Source organism: Parasteatoda tepidariorum, chromosome 5 (assembly GCF_982258835.1).
Source record: "Parasteatoda tepidariorum strain Cologne lab strain chromosome 5, Ptep-v5.0, whole genome shotgun sequence".
In the NCBI taxonomy this organism is placed as follows: Eukaryota; Metazoa; Arthropoda; class Arachnida; order Araneae; family Theridiidae; genus Parasteatoda; species Parasteatoda tepidariorum.
Window position 1 is genome coordinate 61,685,691 of NC_141759.1, and position 24,927 is coordinate 61,710,617.

Genomic DNA, 24,927 nt, shown 5'->3' on the forward strand with positions numbered 1-24,927 from the left:
GCCATTTTTTTGGTGGTAAATATATTTAACATGACCTATTAGGAACTTACTGACTTTTATTTTTCTTTATTTATAAAATAAATTCCTTAAATGCTACAAACTTCAAAAGGAATTATGTATTTTGTAACTTTTATACGTTTTTTAAAAGTGACAAATGGTTACCAATTTTATTCAAACTCACTTCAAGAAAGCTGAAGTTATTGAAAAATGGAAACCTAAATTAAAAGTGGTAAAACGTGGTGGTAAGTATACTTACCACGGCCTTCAAAAGGGTTAAGGTATCCGGGTGTGTAAAAATCGAAAATTTCGAGTTTTTTTTTATTGTTCATATTTAAGCTTTAATTGATTAGCTTTTTAAAAATCTTAAGTCTCAAAATATTTAAGTCCCGCAGTGGACTGATTGTGAAGACACGATTTCCACCAGATCACCGAAGTCAAGCATCACTGGCTGCTGTCAGAGAGCGGTTGGGTGACCACTTTGATCAGCTTACGATGGGACCCAGGAAGTGTGATATTGAACCTCGTTAAACTATTCTACCGTAAAGTGCTCGACTTCGAGCGCAGGTCGTCGGGCTACCGTCGGGCTAAAGGGGTGTGCCATCCTCATCTGCAGTGGATCAAAATTGTGATGGCATGTCTTCGGATTATCCTCAGGGATGCTTCCCTGACAGCCGCCAATAGCCTATTGTGCAGCTCTAAGGCAATGTAAATTAATTACAACAACAACACTTAAAGTCTCTGAATTCCGATTTTTAAAAATGAAGTTATAGTTGTTTTTTCGTATGCTGACAGTCGAAAGGAAACCTGAAGTAAACTCCCGAAAACGAAACTGCAATTATTTTGTTAGGCTAACTGCAATTATTTTGTTAGGCTTTAAATATTTTGACGGTTTTTTTATTTTAATAAATTTTATTTTTAAGACAAATACAATTCATTTTCATAAATTAATTCCCAAACAATTGATTTTTTTTCTTTTTTTTTTTTTTTGCTGTCATAATTTTTTTACATTTCAAATTTGTCTTGTACTTTGGATTCATTTTCTGATGAGCGGTGATTTTGAGAAACTTTCTTTACGCCGACGCACATTACAACAAAAATATTTATTTAGATTGCTTCGAAATTTTGCTTGTAGATTTTGTATGATGTTAGCGATGTTTTTAACTAAAAGTTAAGGATTAAGAGTTGAATTTATTATTTTTTGTCAAAAATTAGTCAAAAATGTGCTATCCAGAATGAAAATATCCTCGTCTTTCTCTTTTTATTCGGGGGAAATATAGATGTTAATTATTGCGTTCGGACTTCCATATTCTTACAAAATACCTGTTTAATGTGATATAATAGATTATGAAATACTAAAGGGTCAAAGTATGCTGTTGTTTAATGCTGTTGTTGTTGATTTTTCAGACATCTTTGTTAAACTCCGAACTTTTCCAGAACAATACCTATTTAGCTCTGATCCGGTTGAGATTCACGCCTCTATTCATGATCGCAAACAGCTCCAAAATCCGTTTACTGATGGTTTTAGACTTGAAGGAGGAAACTGGTTTACAGCCTTTGTTTCAATGGTAATTATACCTTAGTTGTAAAATTAATACTCATATTACGAAAGGATATATTCTATTTACATTACTTTCCTTAGTGCCAATTTCTAACCTTATTATTTAATTATGCAAATTATATAAAATATACTCAAATTCCTGCTGTTAGGATTTCCCAGATAAAAAGAGTCTCAACGTAGCAGTAATTTCACCACCAAAATTGTACTCTGAGATGGGCATAACAAGCTGGGGAATGCTAATCACAATGAGGTGTTCTATTCAACGCTTTATAGAAATTACAACAATAATTTTTATTGATGTGACACGAGCATGTTTTTTCATTTTTGTGAAAAACTCTTGTCATGGGTCCTGATCATGGGCGACTTTGAGACAATATGCATCTTGACAAACATGCTAGGGTGGAGCCAGAAGGGGTTTAGGGGGTAATTGCCCCTCAATCGGGCATCTTTAGCCCCCATATGGAGAACTTAAAAATTGTCCAGAAACATGCTACCATCTTAAAAAGAAGTTTTTTTTCCTGTAAATGAGATGCATGAAATAAAAACATAAAGACGAGAAAGTGTTCTTACTTACTTACTTACCACCAACTTCCTGTTCACTTTTCCTCAGAAAATTCCCTGAGACAAGTCTTTTGTTTGTGTTCATATGAAAAGTTATTCAACAACTTTGAGGGATAGGGGGAGACAGGAAGACTGCTCTAGCATCTACACTTTCTCCTCGTTCAATAACGAAAAGTATTTTGTTACCATTCAACGTAAAGAATTCTATTTTTAAAATTAAGTAAGTTTGTTCGGTCAATCTTTTTTTTTAATTATTATTTACTCTTAAACAGTGTATTTATCTATGGTAATAAATTCAATTATTATTGCTTATATATGAGTTAAAATATTTAAATAAACTTGTAATACCAATACCAAGTTGTACCAAAATATACCAAGTTGTGTTATAAACTACAATGAAGAGGAGCTCAATTATTTTTTATTTAAAATTCACGCACTATTCCATCAGAAATAGTTTCTCTACTTATCAGAAAAAGATTTTTTTAATGTAATAAAGAAAATTATAATTAACAAAATAGGCGTACAAATCACGATTGCAATCTGTGCTCTCGTCGAAAAGGTTCATCTTCTTGTAGTAAAAATATTTTTAAAAAAAAAACCGACAAAAATAAAAATTTATTCTATTACACCGAATTTTATTTATTTATTTATTTTGTTTTTTTGGTATTATGATAGACATCGCTTTCTTCAAAATTGAGAGGTGGACGAAAGCCAAAACTGCTCAGCAACTCCTATAATCGGCATATAGTGCGTTTATATCACAACAAAATTTATAATACATTTTAATGTCTCTGTTGTATTTTATAACTTAATAAATATTCTGGATCAGATATGACTTATATGATAAGTGATTTAGTGTTGATAGATGAGACTTGGGTTCGAATCCCCATAATATTTCGCTTACTGTTCTCGGTTTGCACTGACAACAGTTCAGACATACTATACATCCAGTGGTAAAGGGGTCATGTCATGGGGAGGAATAATCCTGCCCTCGAGCAAACCACGGAGTATTTTCAAGTGTTTTTTTTTCCCCAGTGTAAAGCCAATGTGAGCTTGTTTCAATTCCAATGTCCTCCATGAAAGTGAATTTATCGTAAAACTTTACCAAGGAGTTCTTTTTTACTCTAAGTTCGGTTCAAATTTGCACAATTTTGTGTTTTAGCGTTAAAAGCAAAAAATCATCTGCATGAATTAAGGCCAGTACTAAAATAAAGTAAATACCTTAAGTCTTGCAATAAATTAATCTTATTCAATTTTTTTTGTTATTTATTTTCTGATTTCAATTAAAAATTGCAAAATTTTTAAATTTACAGAAAGAAATCATCAGACTACCTCATCCATATGAAACAAATTGCACGGATTATAAAAAATTATGGAAAGAAAATAACGGAACAGGTCCAATAAATCAAATTGTAAGTGCATTTTCATATATTTTTTTTTGAATAATTTTTAGAAATACTCAGGATGAGATAAACTAACTTATTTGCATTGCATTTTTTTTTTCAGTAAATAATAACGAATTTTTCTACGTATCAATTCACGTAACAAAAATATACAAGCACATAAAAAACTATGATGAATATTCATTTCAAATCTTTAAACTCTCGAGATCGAGTATTATATTTGTACTATAAATAAAAAAGCGCTTGAGGTCAGGTAGGGTATAGGAATTGTATATTGAAGTTCCTTATTCTCTCTTCCCCCAGATAAAACTTGATGAAAAAAATTAATAAAAGAACTTTTTGAATTTTTCGACATTTAATTCCAATGTCAACTTTTCTACTAGGTTAACTATTTAAAAAAAAAAGGAAATTGGGAACATTGGCTATTAGTGTGCTAACCGTATAGTTGCCAAATTAGAATCCTTGGAGCCTAATGGACTAAATTTTTCACATCAATTTTTAGTACTATTAAGAAAAAAGTTGAGTTTTTAATTTGGTTATAAATGATTGGAGGGAATAACTTAAACCGATTCATCATTACACCCAACAAACAGTGTGTAATTCTTATTTAGAAAAAAAATTCTAATGGGAACGTTAGTTCTTAGTGAGCTAAATGTATAGTTTCCAGATTAGAAACTTGAACGTCTAATGGACTAAAATTGTCACATCCTTTTTTAGTAGTATTAACAAATAAATTGAGTTTTTTAATTTGGTTATAAATGCTGAAAGGAGGAATAACTTTATCGAGAATCAGCGTTGCACCCTCCTAAAACTATATATATATATATATATATATATATATATATATATATATATATATATATATATATATATATATATATATATATATATATATATATATTGAAAAAAATTATAATGGGAACGTTGGCTCTTAGAGCGCTAACCGTATAGTTGCCGTATTGGCGTGTAGTAATCTAAAGTTGTCACGTCATATTTAGTAGTATTAACAAGTAAGTAGAGTTTTTAATTTGATTATAAATACTAGAAGAGAATAACTTTAACCGATTCAACTGTTGCACCCTCTTTTAGAAAAAGAACTAAGAGTATTCTCGTTGTCAAAAAAGAATCTATTATTCTTCACAGCCTACAAAAAGACCAGGTTCGTTCGTAAAAGTTTCGGTGTGGTTTACGGGTCCTTGGACCCTTACAAATATAAGATTATGACGTTTTTGCACTAGATTATGTGACGAGAACAGGCCTGTTCAAAGCACTGTTTATTTTAAAATTCGTAACCGGGTATTTGAGGGCTCCTTTACTGACCAGACGTACACAGACAAAACGGTGAGGCATGTCAACTTTCCAACTGAATTTTAGGAAATATACAGTTCAGTTGTTAATTTTTTACCCTCTTTTTATGTAGGATTGCTTTCACTTCTGCAAGATAAACAGGCTAGTTTCTCAAAACAAGTGTATTGACGAGTATACTACTTACGCTCCAAATCTTGAAAAACTTTGTCCGAGTGGTAAGTAAAAACGCATGTAAAATTTACAACATAGTAATAAAAAATTACATGTTACTGAACATGGTTTCTGTAGAAGCCAACTCAATTTTATGTATTTCATTTTCGTTAAAAAATGATTTTGTACTCTTAGAATAATACCAAATATAAAAGTTTTCTTTTCAGTGTTTTAAAGTTTTTGATGGAGAGTGTTTTTCTCATTTTTTTATTTATTAGTTACAAAAATTTGTTACCCTGTATTTAATCATTTTTACTTATAAGATTCAAATGTGATAATCTATATTTTGTTCATGTTAGGTCACGAGAGTACAACATCAAAAATGATTAAGGATTGCATGGAAGAGTGTCCAAAAGCTTGTAGGTAAGTTTTTCATACATGAAAACTTCGCTTATTTTAACAGGTGATTCCTCACGAATTTCCAAAGTAATCATAAATTTTAATATTTATCATTAAGCTTTAAATTTAATAAATTAAACTTATTATGATTCTGATCACCACTGTATCTAAATAATTTAATCAGATAAATTAGACCAGTGCTCTTGGTGGACATATTTTTTGTAGCATTGATACAAGTGATCTTGCCTGAATCGTGTGTGGGGATTTCAACTTTAAAATTAAAAATGCTACTACTAACCACTGGCCGGTTGCAAAATTTTCTAATTTCAATGCACACCTTAACATATCGCATCATAAACTGAAATGTATTTTCGCCTTCTTCCTACCGCTCCATGCGTAGCAGAGTTAAGAGATATTGTTTATTCGTATCTCGACCTGCCCTATTTAAGGGCATACGAGAGTAGATACATAAAACATATATTAAACATACATAAAACACTAGAAATTGTATCAACAACAATTATTTTAAAATCACAGATGTCAGTGGCAACAGCCCGACAGAAAAAGTATAACATCACAAGTGACAACACAAAAAAGGTATAACATCAATGGCATCTGCTAAAATTGAGCCATTATAGAATTAAAAGTAAAAGATATTTGGACCAACAGACCCTTATGACTTTATGGAGAGATATGGGGTCTCTCAGTATTCACTGTAGGCACTTTTATAAAAAATCCTGATAAGGATTATGTGCTATTGAATTGCTTAAAAACTGTGGCTTGTAGAGAGAAACTTATTACAGGTCTGAAATCAGCTACGCAAAAATATCTGAGATCTGTTCATGGGAATGAAACAAATATGATCGATCTGTGAAATTTTAATATGCAGTCAAAATTTTGCCCTTTGCAATCGCATGGCTACTCGTCGTAGCCAAAGATTCATTTAAGGTTCCAGTTCTAAGACTGTGCTCAGACCCACTCACCACAACAAATAACCATACTTGTTTTATAGTATTGAACACTATTATTCACTTGACTCGATCATCTAAATGATAAGTAATTAAAAGTAATATTTTAAAAGGTATATTAGGTATAGAGGAGCTGCTTACGAAATTGAAAGCTTATGTTTACACAAAGACGACAAAGTGCTTTTTTTTGTCGTATGCCTGTTTTTCAGTGGCGCCATCTATGGCCAGGAATTCGACTTCTGCCACGCCATTCACACAACCACAACCCGTTTATAAGGCGGGTCACATTCACACACAAAGGAGAAAGGACATAGAACACACAGAGAGAGAAAGAAGCATCCATGCCTTGCCCGGGATTCGAACCCAGGACCTTTCTGATGCAAGGACAGTTCCCTGCCCCCTACACAGGCCGGTCGGCACGACAAAGTGCTGAAACAACTAATAAGAAAATCATTTCATTACAGCTTCTTTATTCAAAAAGATTGAAATGTCCGTGATATCCAATGTTCTTTAACAGGTGTAACATGCACGTATAATCGTTTTATTTATCCTAGAAAAAGTAAATAGTGAAGTAGAGTTTTTTATTAAAAGTAGTAACAGCTAAATTGACTCCTGACGAAAAAAAATTACAAATAAAAAAATTTTTCTACCAGTTTTTCCTTTTTTTCCATCTTTCTCTCCCTCTGGGTAAGAGGAAAAAACTGGGAATAAAACAAAACGCTTAAGCCTTCACTTTACTATTAAGAAGAAAGAGAAGTCTAGATGTGAAAAGGTTCTAATACAAGTTTTTTCGCTTTTCTGTTGTACAAACGGACCTGAAATAATAGCATTTTCCCTTCCAAAATAAGATTTTTTTTTTCGTCGTTACCCAACATAATATGTTTGTTCAATAACTTCCGATCAAAACATAAACTAACACTTCCTATCCCTAACACTTTTTCCATATTGTAACTTTTTACATCACAACCGTGTATTGTGAAATCGCAACGTCAGCGATGAAGAAGTTTGAGAAAGAATATAAAGGTAGCTCTTTTCCGTTGTTTTAAGAAATAGGAATTTTTAAGACAAGTTTTATAATGTGATAAATATTATTCATCAGGAAAGGCTCTTATAATTTTGTCAGCCTCTGGTGCTTTCCTAATTTTTTTTGATGATATTTTTAAGTTCCTCTGAGTCAGTAGGCATTAAATTTTGTAATTAGGTGGCATTTCTGAAAAAGTTTCGATTTTTTTAAATAATATGCTCTTCAAAGTCCTCATTCACAAAATTATCATTTTCAGCAAATCGTTCTTCCATTGTGTCTGTAAAAGCTTCTGCTTTGTCTTTTGCAGTAAAAACAATATCTCTTTTACCATGTATTGTTTATTGATGTTTGATTCTGATTTTAATGCTTTGGTTAATTTATAAAGTGAATGATTCTCTTTGTTAAGTGAATCGATCTTGTCAATCCATGTATCATTACGGTGATCCACACATCGTTTTTTAATTTGCTTATTACGATTACTTATTTGAGTTTTAAGCTGGGGGTCGAAAAATTTTCGCCACTGTTTTCTGATTATATTTCTGTGTTGTATGAGTTGCTTGATTTGGGAAGATAAGTTGATGTTTTCAGCATATGTTGCAATGACTGGAAGATGGTCAGAAGATAAATCATTCATGACATCAGCACTGAAAGCTATTATAGAGTTTGTTATAAAATGATAAGTATACGTGTTGTAAAGCATGGATAATAAGTTGGAGTTGTGGGAACCACCATTTTTAAATTTTTGTCTCTGATAATGTTATGGAGAGCAGCGCCATTTTTGTTATTATTACGACACCACCATATCGTGTGCTCGCTATTGAAATCTCCCCCAACTATAGTTTCAATTTTGTCATTAAAAAGTTGCATAATATCGTCTTGTTTTAGTGTATTATTAGAAGGATTGTACAGTGCTGAGAACCTTAATTGCTTATTATTTAGATCTATCGAAACGGTTGTTTGTTCAAAGCCATAAGTGTTATTAATGTTGAAAAGAGCTGCATTTAAATGTCGTTTGGTTAAAATCGCTGACTCGCCATCATTATAATTAAGTCTGTCACATCTAAATGCATTATAATTTGGTACTTTAAGTTTATATTATGCGATAAGATGTGTTTCTGTTATTAAGCAAATGCCTGCGTTAACTTCAACAAGAAAATCCTTAAATACTTCTATTTTATTTTTAATGCTATCTACATTCCATAGAACAATCACTATTAATTTAAACATTATTGTCAAAGGCATCTAAAGTAGGTAATGATTGAAGTATTAGCATTATGTTACTATTTTTGATTTAATCAATTAGAAATTTTAGTTGATTCATCATAGATTTGACTTCATTTAAAGTGTTCATGAACTCGATTTTTCATGTTTCTGTCTCCAGCTTTTCTCTCAGTGTGTCGGCGAATGATTATCCTGTGATTACTCTATTTGAGTGAAATTAAGATCTTGTGTTTTTAGTGGTTTTATGCGATTTGGGATCAAATTTTGGCCGCTTAGGGCACTGACTGAAATTAGCCGGAAGTTCGCCGCTGCACATTGCACACGTGGCCTTCGTTTCTGTGGTTTTATTACATGTGTAAGTGGAGTGATTTCCTGCATATTTTAAACATTTCAGTTCATGTATACAGAAATTGGCTGAGTGAGAGAATTGTTGGAACCTGTGAGGGCAACGTTTTCCATTACATTTTCCCGCTTTAATCACTAGGTTGTCAAGATGGGTTACAGTATATACGTTTTAATCACTAGGTTTTCAAGATGGGTTACAGTATATACTTCTTTGGGAATGATCGCATTTAGGTTGTGAAAATAATAGATGGGGGAGCGGAATTTTTCCTCCATTCCTAATTCTGGACATTCGTGCTAGATCTCTAACATTAAATTGTCCATTAATTAGTTTCTCTCTTAAAGGTTACAACTTTAATAATAAATCTCATTTGTTTGTCATCTGGGACAATGAAGGCATGATAATTAAAATTGTTTCCGTTTAGGTAACTGATTATTTGGTTACGAGGGTGTGTTTCTCGGTAGGGTATATTTTGATACTGTCATGAAACATTTTACCATGATAATGTTTATAATTCAGTTTTCTTTTTCCTTTTTTTTTGTTCGAGTTATGTTTTGGTAAGGATCGACCATGACGTTTACTTACCTTTAATTATAATCGTTGGAATTTTATTTTTTAAAGTACGGGTGCCCATTTGGTTGTCAATGTTTGCATCATTATTTTCATATGAATTAACTAGTAGTTGTTGATTTGTTTGCATTTGCATTATTAGTGATATCTATATTATTAGCGTTTGTGATAAGAGGGAGCTCATTTTCATATTCTCATTTAACTCATTTTGATTCATCATTTAAATTTTTGGCTATTTTATTAAATTCGTCTTCTCTTAGGTTTAGTAATTCGTTCATTGTTAATTCCAACAAGGCAGCGATTTACAAATGACGAATTGCCATTGGTTAAAACGGTAGAGCTTTTCGGTATTTCGGGCACCCCGATTTGCCAAAACTTTCTTGCCTTTCAGACACTTTTGATATTTTCCCTCCGCCAACTTTCAGATCAATTGATGGAATATAAGAGTAATTATTGGATTTAATGGAAACATCATTTAATTTTTGACATCGGTTCAATAGGATTTGATTTGATCGGGGATTTTGGTTTTCCCCCTTTCTTTACTATTTGAAATTCCTCGCCCTTAACCTCTTCGAGACGGGCGAGTCATATATGCATTCTCAGGGTGGCAACAATTCAGGTAAAAAAAATATATCTGCTAGGTAAAATATTTCTATATGAATTCATTTGGGGGAAGGAGTAAACTCCTGTTTGTGAAAATTGCAACAACATGAAGGAATCGTCATAATTGAATGAAATTTACTACACAGTTGAGTGGTAGTGGTACAAATAAATGATTAAACTTTCAAAGCAAACAAACAATAACAAGAGATCGAAATCAGTATTTTGTGTAGCCACCACGCACCGCAATAAGCGCTGCTACACGACGTGGCATGGAGTCAAGCAAATTTTGAATGTCTGTCTGAGGAAGAGCATTCCATATAGTTTGTATGTGTACCCAAAGTTCGTCTGTAGGAGCAACAGGACGAGGATCACGAACGAGGCACCGAAAAACGAACTGACACACATGTTCAATCGGTGACATATCTAGGGAATACGCAGGCCTAGGAAGAAGCTGTACCTGTCGCAATGCAAGGAAGGATTGAACAGTCCTAGCAATATGAGGACGGCATTGCCTTGTTGAAATATAGCTCCTGGCAAGGCTTGAAGGAAGGGAACAGCTAGGGGCTGTAAAACTTCACTGATGCACCGGTTGTTGTTCAGATTGCCCACAATTGGTAGCAACAGAGATCGTCCATGATATGCTATGAAACCCCAGACCATAACTTTGGGTGTTCGTCCACTGTGGCTTTCGATAATGCACTCCGGAAGGTGGCGTTCACCGGCATTGCGTCTGACACGAATGCGGCCATCATGGTACCACAAACTAAAGCGGGATTCGTCAGAAAACACAACACGCTGCCAATCAGCATACCAGTTCCTATGCTGATTGGCCCATTGTAGCCGCAGGCGGCTATGGTTTAGCGTGATGGTGATCCTGTATAAAGGAGTCCTTGCGCGCAGTCCACGCTGCAGTTGACGTCTACGAATTGATGAAGCACACAATGAAACACCTGTAGCTGTTGACCACTGTGCTGCCAGTTGTCTAGAGGGAGCCGTACGGTCTGTCAGCACCTTGCTGACCGGGTGTCTATCATCGTGAGCTGACGTGACATTTCGGGGTCCACTCCCGGATTTCTGAGTTGTCTGACACTCGTCCGTCCACTACTTCCAAACACGCATCACTGTGCTTCTGTTACGCTGCACACGAGCGGCTACTGCACGATAAGACAATCCAGCTTCACGAAGGCCGATGATTCTCCCTCTTTCAAACTCAGTAAGTTGTTGAAATCTCGCTCTCTTTTTTGTCGAAGAGGCATAAGTAACGTCTGAGCTAACGTTTGCCACTAGCAGATAACCACCGATAACCATAAACGCCTCGCTACAGCCGTCTATTTATTCGGATCCATCCGCCGTTCAGAGGGCGCTGCTCAGCATACGCATGTGCTACGGGTCTGAAATTCTAATCATTTGCATATTATGCTCTACGGTGCATTTCCTGAAAATTTCAGCTCACTCGCGTAAGTCCTTCATGGTGTTGCAATTTTCACAAACGTGAGTTTAATTTGATTTACTTAATATACCTTAACTTAATTCAAAATAAAATTATATAGTTGCACTTTGAACTAACATTAATTAGATGTGTTAGAATTATAGTGAGCAGAAATAAAACTTGACCAAGCTTAAGCTACCGCTTTTTATTTATTTTCATCCTGATTCTGGTTCCGTACGAATGCATTTATGACTCGCCTGTCCCAAAAAAGTTAAGAGTAGCATTTCTTTCATTTTTATTAGATAGCCTGGGTACCACACACCATCTTGTTTTATTTTAGTAGAAACACTTTTAGATCGTTACATAGGTTGTAAGTAATGCTATTACAAGCTTCTAATTCATTTCTGTCAGGATATGACATATTTAAGTTTTAACCTTAGAATTCCTATCGTGGTCTTTAAGTAATTTCTAGTGAGTAGCATCTGGTGTTTTTGGTTTAAAAAAAACTGGTCATAGCGAGGTCTCTACTGACAGCAAAATATTCTAGACTTGTTACCCGAAAGTTCAGCTCCACCTCAGCGATACTCCGTATGGTCTGTAAAAAATGGATAGTTTTAACAGAAATAAGCTAAATGCACCAGTTCACTTGTTGGGAGTGTAGTCAAGCAACGCCACATTGAAAATCCTCCGTGAATGGTTATTTAATGAGATAAAATGCAAGTAATACAAATAAAATTAAAGTAGCAAAATATTACCGTAAAACAGAGCAAAAGAAAAACTGAACATAGCGATATATTCTCCGAACGTTTTCTGCACTATAGCATTGCAGCCAAACATATCAGTCAATTCTTGACTCATTAATTCCATGACAGCAAGAAAACCTTTAATATAACTAAGCTCAAGTAATTTTAACCAGTTAACGCCCAGCGTAATATATTTAGGGCAGTTCCTTTTTTCAAAAACATTCATTGTGGTGGGAAACTATTTTCAGTACTTTCATTTATCTGGGTGAATTAAAGGATTCTCAGATACCACAATGATTTAGTTATTTCTGATTAGATCTAGAATTCTAAGGAACAAGTACTTTTTGATCTATTAAAGACTTTTTGAATGCCTTAACAGTAGAAAAACAAATTAATTTCGATAATATATTATACCACCTTTTCCATAAAACCACATTTTGTATCATTTCAATTTATAAATTCGGGACAAAACGAGTTAAACCGTCTATCTAGTCACACCTTATTGGGAGTATATAGGCTTTCCACCCGAAAGCCCAGCTCGGGGATAAATAAGTGCAATCTCTAAAAATAAAGATAGTTTTAAACGAAATTAACAAACCAAACTAATTCACCTAATAGGAGTCTAGTCAGGCAACACCACTTGGACTTCACCGCAAATCTTCAGCGATGGTTGTTCAATGAGATAAAATAAAAGTAATACAAATAATATTAAAGTAGCAAAATATTACCGTAAAAAAGCACAAAAGACAACTGCAGACAATCAGCAAATAAGTTGATGATCTTGATAAACGTTCAATCCAAGTTTTTGATGACTGGCTTGAGGGAGAGGACTCACACGAAGTAACTATAATAAACTTGCATTTCATATGATACTTCGCGTACTAAAGGAAATAGCATCCAAAAAAATATGCAAAAAGAAATAGCACTCAAATAGAAATTGAAGAGGAGGCACTGATACACACACGGCAGCCTCAACAGAAAAGCATTACAATGTAGTCAGTGTGGGAGCAGTTTCTGCGGTTAGCTAAACACCCGACTGTAACGAGACAGACAAAAAGAAACCAAAAGCAAGTCAGAGGAAGATTGAAGTAGAATAGCATAAACTAACAGATCGGGGAGAAAATTATCAGATGAGTTTCAAAGGTTTGAATATTAAATTAGTTTGTGTGCAAAAGATGGAGAACAAAAATGTATCTAAAAATGAAAAATTTAAAGATGTACATGAGATAAAAAAATATTCAAACTTTGCTTTTACTATGTTTTTTTCTTTTTTGACACTGGGAAAAATACTTTCTGAAACTACGGAGAATCCGTAGAAGTGAGAGTGGCTGGGCAGTAATCTTTCAAAGCATGTATTTTCAACACTTTTCACAGTAATAGCCTATTAACAGCTTAATCTTATTTATTTTAGTGAGCTACAATACACCGCACACCTAGAAGGAGTTGATGTTCAAAACAGAAAGGTAATTTCTATAATATATATATATATATATATATATATATATATATATATATATATATATATATATATATATATATATATATATATATATATATATATATATATATATATATATATATATATATAAGCTAAAATATTGAGAAAGAAAATATGGAAAATAATAAAAAATAATGACAAGAGAAAAAAATTACTAAAAATAGTTTTTCAAAAGTATTTAAAAAAAATATAACTTTTGATATCTTAAAAAAAAAAGGAAATTAAAAATCCGGAAAACAGAACGAAGAAAAGATATAATCTCTTCATCAGCCCACACGATTATATCCGCAAAAAGCAAAAAGGAGTGCTTTCTAATATTGTATTAATATAGTCAAAGCAAAATATATAAATCAATAGTGTGAGGAGCATTCAAAAAATTGAAACGAAATTAGAACACATTAAGTAAAAAATATATACGAAAAAACAAGCAAATATATCAAGCAAAAAACAGAAAATAAAATTTAAGGAGTTTAGAGAACAGTACACTAAAGGAAATCTACATAGTCAGTAGCGAATAAAATGAACTTACGCGTACCGGAATCTTTCAAGAATGACTTGAAATATTTTCGTAATAAGATTGCCAGATTACAGAATATGAAAACAGAAGCATAAATAAAGTGATATCTTATGGCACGCTCTTACTGCAATGCTGAAGCGCGTCTAATTTGTTAGTTACCTTGGGTGGGCCCGAAAATGGATGCGCACAATGTTATAATATTATACAAGATAATTTAAAGTTTGTAATAAATAAGTTTGATAATTAAAATAATTATTTAAAAAAAAACAGGATTTACTCGTTTTGAATTGATTTTTAACAGGAGCCAAATTATTATTGCTGCTGAAATCCAAAAATTAGGCTCAAAGAGCAATGCCTTAAACACACGAAATTAGAAGACCGAACTAAAAACGGAAACAAAACGAAAACGAAAGTAAGCTAATAGTAAATAATATTAAGCGCTAAAGCTGCTTTAAACATGAATACTATAACATAGCACAATAAAAACAAAACCGAATTAAAAACGGAAACAAAAAGAAAACGAAAGTAAGTTAACAGTGGATAATATCAAGGGCTAAAGCTGCTTTAAATATGATCACTATAACATATCACAATAAAAACAAAGAGAAAAACGAAGAAAATTAATAAGTTTTATTAACTGCGCATAAGCTGCAAGTATGTAAAACTCATAAAATTAGCTAAAGTATTGAGAAAATATGGAAAATAATAAAAAATAATGACAGGAAAAGAAAATTATCAAAAATAATATTTCAAAAGTATTTAAATATTTGTTTGTTTTTTCGTATATATTTTTTACTTAATGTGTTCTAATTTCGTATAAATTTTTTTGGGTGCTCCTCACACTTTTGTTTTGATATATTTTGCTTTGGCTATACTATTATTACAATATTAGAAAGCACTCCTTTTTACGGATATAAGCGTGCAAGATGAAGAGATTATATCTTTTCTTTGCTTTGTTTTCCGGATTTTTAATTTTTTTTTATATCAAAAATTATATTTTTTTAAATACTTTTGAAAAATTATTTTTTATTATTTTCCATATTTTCTCAATATTTTAGCTTATATATATATATATATATATTATATATATATAAGCTTATATATATATATATATATATATATATATATATATATATATATATATATATATATATATATATATATATATATATATATATATATATATATATAGTGAAACTTCCGTTAAGCGGACATTCATGGGACCAAAAAATTTGTCCGTTTATGAGAGTTGTCCGTTTACGGGAAGGGTACCCTAATAACGAAATTTAACACCGTAAATTGTTTTTAGAATATTCTCAAAGATGTATAAATAATTAAATAATATCTACAAGGATACTGTAAATATCTACAAGAATATTTATTTAAACAATAAGAAAGATAAAAAAGAATATATAAAGAAGTTTGATATAAATACATAATTCTGGAAGTAGCTGCAGATAAATAAATAAATATAATTTTCCTATTAGCATAGATACTCAAGTTAGACATATGATACCAAATAGGGGCGTACTGTCCTCAGTCCGTTTCAAATATTAGGTTCACATTGCCTTACACGTACTTATCATTTCATACATGATTCACAGAAAAAAATGTAATGCATACCTGTAAGTCATGTGGACCTATGGAAGTTATTATTCACAATTGATCAGCTATCAAGTGCCTGAATAAATGTTTCATTTATATAAACACCTCAAAGATTATACTTCTGTTCTCTTTTTTTTACCCCAGTTGTGTTAAATACAGTCTTCAAATTGATAAGAAAATTAAAGAAATTTTCAATGGAGAAGAAGCATTGAGAGAAGTCATTTCAACTTGAGGGGTCTCATAACCTGTGTGGTCCAGATGAAAAGATCAAAAGATGCAGATGTCAGAATTATTTCAGGAATGCAGTACCATTTTCTCTCCTTTCTTTACAAAGATAAGGCAGGGTGACAGGAGAAAGATTGATTTTTCGGTGGTGAAATAGCTTGACAATATTTTTAGTTATGGATAAAGCAAAAGTTTTTATTTACATGCTTTAAAAATGGTGAAAAGTTGCATTTTTTTAGCTTGCAATTTATTTAGAAAAAGTAGTGTCCGGTGTGTAGAGATAAAAAACAACGTTTCAGGACCAAAATGATTGTCCGCGTCCGGTTACGGGAGTGTCCGCTTTGCGGAGAATATACGTAATGGTTTATTCATAGAAGATTCCCGGGGAATTAAAAATATGTCCGTATTGAGAGGCGTCCGTTTTGCAGGAGTGTCCATAACAGGAGGTTTCACTGCATATATATATATATATATATATATATGCAGTGAATATATATATATATATATATATATATATATATATATATATATATATATATATAAAGCTTGAAAAGTGATTTTATGTTTAATATATTTCAGTGTAAACGTGGAGATGAAAACTGCTTGTAAGTATATATCATAACTTATAACTTCTGGAAGCAAAAAAGAATAAAACATAGTGTTTTGTCATATTTTTTTCTGCAAATACTCAGAAATAACTTCAAATTTTTGATAAAGTCTTATTTACAACATAAAAGGAGAAATCTGACAATAGAGAAATCGTCATATTATTAAATTACTATAACATCAATTCTTTTAAAAGGTTTTTTTTTTTAATGTTATTGTTTTTCCCAAAATTGATTTTTTGATATTCGAAGTTGTTACAAGGATAATAGATTATTTACCCATAAGTCGCACTACAATAACTATTCTGAAAGTACAACATAAGCTTGCACGAATTATTTTATCAATATAAATTTGACAATATTTGATTCTTTTTTTTTAATTTATCCATACCAGTACATGTCAAGAACTTGTTTTATATCTAGTCTTTTTCCTATTTTACAAAAACTATGAGGCGGAGTTCTTTTTAAAGAAATCTCAAGATAAGATATTTTGTAATATTACAACACGAATAATACAGCACGTCATTCAATAACATAATAGAACAACATTAAATTTCAAAACTAACAACATTAAAACATAAAAATAATAACAAAATATCTTAGAAACATATGGCATTGCTCATTAAAAAGTGAATGCATACCTGTCGATTTTTATGTATTTTGCGTAATGCTAAAAATAACTTAAATTTTGGAACCACTGGAAAATATTTTTTCACAAAGTCGAGCAAGTTAGCATCTTTTAATTTTCATTTTATCACTTGGAGAAAGCAATCCTCGAAACATTAGTAATTAAAAGGTAAGCTAATGTATCGGAATATATAAATTCTTTTACTCATGCATACTTGCATTCAGGAAGTCATTTCTTAACCCTTTCGCGCCGATTGCATACCCTCCAACTGCTACGGAAGTTCCGTAGTTTCAGAAATCTTCTTTTCAGACGGTAGCAAAATTAATGTCTTAATATTTAAAAAAAATTAATTTTAGCGTAACTTGTCCACTATTACTTATAAAAGTGCAGGCCATATGGCTAGATTCTTAAGTTCTGATAAAAGTTTTATGAGAGATCCATTTGCTTTAAAAATTTCTACTTTGGTTCGCTACCACTAGAAAGAATTATTTTCAAAATCCTCATAAGTTGGAGGGTATGCGATTGTCACAAATACTTGGCAGCATAAAACAATATCAATCAGGGTAAAAAGATAAAACTGGTAACCAAAGTAGTTCCTCAGCAGTTTATTTGTGGACGGGGTAATGGTAGTTTGCTTTATTTAATTCACCACTACTTAGTTCGAATTAAAAATTTCATAGTTACACTTTTAACACACGTGGATTGGATGTGTTCGATTTAACACGTTCACGCCGGGTGCTGCGCCTGAAAGCGGGACGGAAAAGAGAAAATGCTGGTAGAAGAACTATTTCAATATTAGATAATATTCGGGAGGAGTTAATCTATTCTCAACAATAACAATTCATTGTAAGGAAATTTATCACGGCGAAGAAGCAATTCAATATAAAAATTGCATCCGTTAAGAACAATATGTAGTTATGGATTTTTATTATTCCGGGAAAAAACTAAAAAAGGAAATTTATTTGTTACCAGTTTTTACTCCGGTGGGTCACCCCGTCGTGAACGTGTTAAAGTGAAAGGAGAAATAAATGTGTAAAATCAGCTATGCCCAAACTTATTCTACCACTTTTTGTTTTTTACCACCCTGATACTGATTCCTTACGAATACATTTATGACTTAAACGTCCCGAAAGGGTTAATTGAAATGTATATACGAGGATTACTTTCTAAGTAAGGGCCGTTTTGTTATGTATACTAATATGTGACGCTGTGCGTTGCACTGGTGCTTGTGTCGTGTCCCGGCATTCCTTGGGAACAACTGTGCCGGTCAGTTCTCTGTCTTTAAAATGTTTAAATTAAACAACTCGCCCGCCACGCACGAGATACGATAAGTGATGCGTTTTAAGTTGGCAAAATCCACGTCTGCTGTATACATAACACTGACAGATTTGTGAAGTAACAAAATTTCCTGCCATGCTGACAGGGAATTTTGCTACGCTATGACAATAACTCTCTCCGCATCTCAGCAGATCCCAGCTTTATTGAACTTTTTTGCTTGGGAAGTTTTGAACCCTCCCTCCCTACGTCCCAGACCTGGCGCTGAGTGATTTTCTTCATTTCAAACATAATTTTGCAGCAATCCCTGCAACGATGACGAAGACGTGAAAACGGCCGTGACCTCTTGGTTAACGGAGCAGGCGGCAATCCCTACAACGATGACGAAGACGTGAAAACGGCCGTGACCTCTTGGCTAACGGAGCAGGTGGCAATCCCTACAACGATGACGAGGACGTGAAAACGGTCGTGACCTCTTGGTTAACGGAGCAGGCGGCAATCCCTACAACGAGGACGTGAAAACGGCCGTGACCTCTTGGTTAACGGAGCAGGCGGCAATCCCTACAACGATGACGAAGACGTGAAAACGGTCGTGACCTCTTGGTTAACGGAGCAGGCGGCAATCCCTGCAACGATGACGAAGACGTGAAAACGGCCGTGACCTCTTGGTTAACGGAGCAGGCGGCTAGCTTGTATTGAAGAGGTTTTTCCAAATCTAGTTGTAAGGTACTATAAGAGTTTAAACAAACTTGGAAGAAGAAACATACTTAGAGTCCGAAATATATGTAGAATCTGAAAATAAATTTGCTTATTGAAAATTTTTTTCGTTTTGTTTTTGTTTCCAAACGGCAATAAAAAAGCAACCCTCGTATGTTAATTTTTTATGATTTCTGCGGATTTCTAAATATGAATTTAGTGCCATAAATTTTAAACAGAGAGCAGAGAAATTTTATAAACAAGCAAGATTTGTACAGTAAAATTTTTCCATTATTACCCTGAAGGTAAGCATTAATTTACTGATTATGATTATTGATTATGGTTATGTTAATTTTTTATGATTTCTGTGAATTTCTAAATAAGAATTTAGTACCATAAATTATTTAAAATTAAAGCAAGAAATCAACTGAATATAAAGAAGCAGAAAGAGTTGACGTGAAAGTAAAAGAAACTGAAATTCGAAGAATTTAAATATTAATAAGTATTAATACTTAAAATAGCGTAATGCTTATTACCAAAAAATTAATAAACTGAGAGCAAAGAAATTTTATAAACAAGCAAGGTTTGTACAGTAAAATTTTTCCATTATTACCCTGAAGGTAGGCATTAATTTATTAATTATGATTATTACTATATTGTTAGTTATAAATAACAGGGCCAAACTTTCTGTAAAAGTTTTAATAAATTGGCAGCGAATTAAATTGCAATACTTGTGGTATAAAAATAATTATCCCACTTTTTAAGAGTACCACATCGAGACAACAGCTACAAAGTTGCATTTCATATCATACATTAAATTTTTCATATGTAGTAATGAAAAATATTTATCTAAAAGTAACTGACATTTCGTTACCATTCAAAAATATTCTTTTACTAAGTGGAGCAAGTTGGCATCTCTTCAAAAGTATACAGTTATCTTACAACACTGAAGTATTTCATTTTAGTTAAAGGCTTTACTAAGTCAAAGTATACTTTCATAATTGAAAGAAAATATAATTGCTTTGGTTCTCATTTCTTTTGTTGAAAACTTTTGAAATGTATCATGTTCATATCTTTTGACTATTAACTTTTAGTGAGAATACAAAGTTAAAATTTGAAAAATGTGTTTTTAATTAATCATTCTCCATAAAAATGGAGATTGCCCATAAAATAGAGAGAGAGAGAGATCAGAAATTGAAAATATTTATAAAAAAATTGCGTGGTTCATTTTTATGCAAATAAAGGTCAACTTATGCAGAGGTCAATTTAACAAATTATAATTCTCTTTTTTTTTAAACATAAATTTACAAAGTTAAAAGTTTTAAAAGTCAAATACCTTATATTGTTATACAGTGTTTGCAATATCTTATGGGCAGTCACTTTAACAAAATATAAATTCCAAAAACCCCGTAATCTTTTATTATGAAATATCCATCTGTTTTTAAAAATCCAATATTTCCCCTTAATGCTCGGATAGACAACCGGGGAAAGAGATATTTTTATTTCCGAATACCAGATTAAAGTAATCTCTGACTGCTGTACTATTTAGGTATTCAAAAAGGCTTGTACGATTCTTAATAGACTTAAAAAGTGGTAGAAAAAGTATGAAAATAAGTCCCATTCTTAAAAAAATTATATTACCCACACCTAATATTTCCAAATAAATATATTTAGTTTCGAAATCTACCGTTTCGCATTTTTAATTTTAAAGTGAATGCTAATGAAAATGAAATTTGTACCTTTTTCTTATAATATTGACAAAACTTTAGAAAAATTTTATGAATATATGCGTTATCTTACATTCAAATAACCTTTAACCCTTTCGCGCCGACTGACACAAATACGTGCCTGCATAAAACCGTATCAATCAGGGTAAAAAGATAAAACTGGTAATCAAAGTAGTTCCTTAGCAGTTTATTTGTGGGGTTATAATTGAATATTTGTGGGGTTATAATTTGATTTATTTAATTTACCATTACTTAGTTAAAAACAAGTTTAACTTAGTTTTTTTTTTTTTTAATGGCTGTCACATTCACACAATCGCACACACAAAGGGCATGGACATAGAACACACAGAGAAAGAAACACCCATGCCCTGAGCAGGATTCGAACCCGCGATCAGCGGCTCAGCCGTCAGGCACGCTAACCGCCCGGCAACACCAGGTCGGCATAAAACTATTTAGTTGTACTTTAAATTGACATTTATTATAGATATGATTAAACTAGCAATAATTAAAGTAAAAGCAATGTAAGTCTGTCAAATAAGAAACGACTACACTTAAGTTACCGTTTTTTATTTAATTACAGCTTGATTTTGATCAGAAAAGTGCTTTTTGTTCAGAAAATTTATATTAAGTATTTTCATGCTCAATAAAAATTTTCTGTGAAATATTTTATACAGAGTGAAGAACATACAATTGACGGTTACGTTTCGAAAATGCCAGTACAGAAAGAAGACGTATGAACCTCTCATAAAAGTACGCAAAAACTTTTTAATTTTTTTTATAATGCTTTAATATTTTTATCCATTATACTGTGTGTTAATAAATATCGCTATATCTTTCCAAAAAGCGAAGAAACAAAACATATAATTAGTGCTAGCAGAATAACAAAATAAATTTTGAAACATATATTCAGACGTATTTAAATTTTGAATAATTGGGTTCGGAAGCTTTAATACGTTTTTTTAGTGTTTCATTATAGTGATATAGTCAAGCTCATTACATAAGTAATAATACGGAACACCCTGTATTTATTTTATACTTGGACTCTATTTGTACTTTACACAGCTAGAATTGTATTTCTGAAATTAATTTACCGTAAAGTTGACGGTAAGGAATATTTCTGTACCTTTAAGGTTTTAAAACCGTTTAAAACTAGTATGACGTGGTTCAAAACTATACGATTTTGTAGTCATTTACATTTAACGTGGTTTCTAAGCCTTAAAAATGAAACTTAACTAGACATTGAAATTAGGTTATGTTAGTTAATGGACTTTTGAGTTAGATTATGTAAGGCAATGAATTTTAGAGTCAGGTTGTGTGTGGTTGAGTTATCTGTGAACTCAACCTCAAAAGAACCGTGGTATGTGGCTTACTTAGTTTATCTGGTGGAGCCATCTATCATGAAAAATGAGAAATGTTAGATATCTTTGTGTTAAGCTGCTCTGCAGTACTGCCATTTATGCGTGGATGAGAGTTTCTTATTCCGATAGTCCATGGACTATTGATTACCAAGATTACCAATTGAAGAATGCAGAACACGTTAAACTCTTCATGCGTTGAAGGATAGGAAGAAATATGGTTGCGTCAACTTTAGGATCCGAACCCCCGTCTAGTCAATCAAGAGAATGACAGATTAGCTCTCTCTGCTAAAGTATGTATCCAGCTGCAATGGATTCATTTTCTTTTCACGAGAATCTAGTTGAGACTGATAAAAGTCTGATAATTTTGTAACCGTAGTGGTTGAAAACAGTTAATAAACGATTTTTCTTATTGTTAGTAGCTTGAATACCATCTTTTGTATGGTTATGGTTTTGTTTAACATAGTAAAACAACAATTAAATTAATTTTCATTTAGCTATATTTTCCGAGCAATTTTTGCTTTAATTAATAATTTTTATTTATTTTTTTAGAGTGTTGAATTATTCAGTTACATAGGTGGATATGTTGGAATGTGGTTAGGCATTCATCTGATTGCCCTTTTCGACCTGGCAGAGGGTATTTGTCGCCTACTTTATTTTCCGTTTAGAGAAAAGCAGAATTAACGAAAAATACGCTACAAAATGATTGTTTATTATTATTATTATTTCTTATGATAATTTATAATTTAGTTGTCAATAGCTATACTTTGTTTCTTTATATAATGCTATCAAAAATAATAATTAAAATGATGTTTTAAATTATTATGTGATGATTATATTTTATTATGGAACAGTCAAACCTTATTCTGTTATGGAATCAAATTTTATTATGGAACAATCATCACACACTGGACCCAATAAACACCAATTGGACATTAAAACTACACGTTCTGCTGTCTCATTTATCTGAATCTTTTTGTAATTATTTAAATTTTGCCGACTTCAACCTAGCTTTACTTCGACTAGTTTTAAATTGCTCGAGTTTTATCAATCTCACGCTTTTATTAGTCTTCTAAACTTCATACATATTACTTAATTTACGATTATTTTTACTTTTTATCATACCTTTATTATACCGTTGTTGTTTTTATCATATTGATGGCTATTTAACTAGGTTTTACTATTTTACTGTTTACTTTTATCCAATGTTTCTAATATTTTGTCACTTATACCTTTTTTCTGTCTTTTCTTATACTTTTCTAGTTTAGTCTATCAGCTTTTAATTATGTTTGAGTTTAATTCTTGCTTGTTTTAACAAATTAATTATTTTATGTATTTATACGGCTCTTTGGCTGATTTTATACATTTTATCATTTTAAATTGTTTACACCTTTTTCAATATTAAACTATTTACTGTTTTTTTTTATTTATTTTTTTACTTTTTAGCTTTTACCTTTAAATTTACGGTTGCTTTTGCTTCCTTTCCAATACTTTTACTTTGACCATTTGTCGGTTATCGTTATACTGCCTATCGTTTTGTGTTCAACTTAAGACGATGAATTTTGCCACTGGTATTGTATCGTTTTATTCGTATGTACTGACTTTTATTTACTGACCACTGAAGATTATCGATCAATATAATAATTAAATATGTCCTAGTAGGTAAATCATTAATTTTAATACTTAACTATTTCCCATATTTATTATATTTCACAAAACCATCTTTGAATTTGCATTTGTGTTAGTGCTAGATTATTCCTGCAAATCTGTAATTAGTATGTATTTTTACTATATTATTGTTGCCTAACTTCTAACTGACTCTCCAAGTATTCAAGCAATAAAACATATGTAAAAATAGCTGCTGAAAAACCTAAAATGAGGCTTCTTTTTATCGGCATAATTTTTCAAACAGTAAAGTTAGTACTTCTCTTAGCACACTTTTGGAATATTTTCTGAGACACGTGAGGATTTTTGTAAATGTTCGGCAGAAATTTTGAATTTCGACATATATCCTCAGCAGCTTCTGAAACCATTGATGCTGATTATGTGAGAAAAATAATCATAATCCCAACCATGAATACATCCAAAGCAAGTAAAAAGAACAAAAATACATTTTTTGAAATTGTTTGATGTAATATCAGAGACACAGCGGAAAGAAATCCAGATGACACAAAAACGAAACACAAAACTTGATAATTCATTATCAATCATTTCAACCAACGAATGTGTCGATACGAGTGTCTTAAGCAAAAATTCATAGTTTATATCTTTTTGAGTTAATTTCTTTTTGATTTTTTATAGTTCTAAACGAATTTGTTCTGACATCAGCACGTAAAATAATGAAAAAGTTGTTATAGGTAAAAACAAACCTATTCTGATACATGAAGTACAGAGAATCTGGAAGATAATGTTTACAATTGGTTTCTTGATTTTGTATTTAAGCAAGAGGATGTAATCAAAACTCGTTTTTTCGTTTATTGGTGTAAGAGGCTCTAGGGACACTAATTCTATTACCA

At 31.9% G+C, this 24,927-nt stretch overlaps 1 protein-coding gene across 1 annotated transcript; it reads left to right on the plus strand.

Moving 5' to 3' along the window:
* The first annotated feature begins 433 nt into the window (after positions 1-433).
* On the plus strand, positions 434-24,547 carry LOC122270631 (degenerin del-1). Its single transcript, XM_071185808.2, has 8 exons — positions 434-1,565; positions 3,433-3,531; positions 4,943-5,045; positions 5,340-5,403; positions 13,692-13,743; positions 16,705-16,730; positions 21,731-21,806; positions 22,964-24,547. Exons 1-8 carry the CDS (start codon positions 1,368-1,370, stop codon positions 23,093-23,095), a joined length of 750 nt encoding a protein of 249 aa, XP_071041909.2. The 5' UTR covers positions 434-1,367; the 3' UTR covers positions 23,096-24,547.
* Positions 24,548-24,927: the final 380 nt, after the last annotated feature.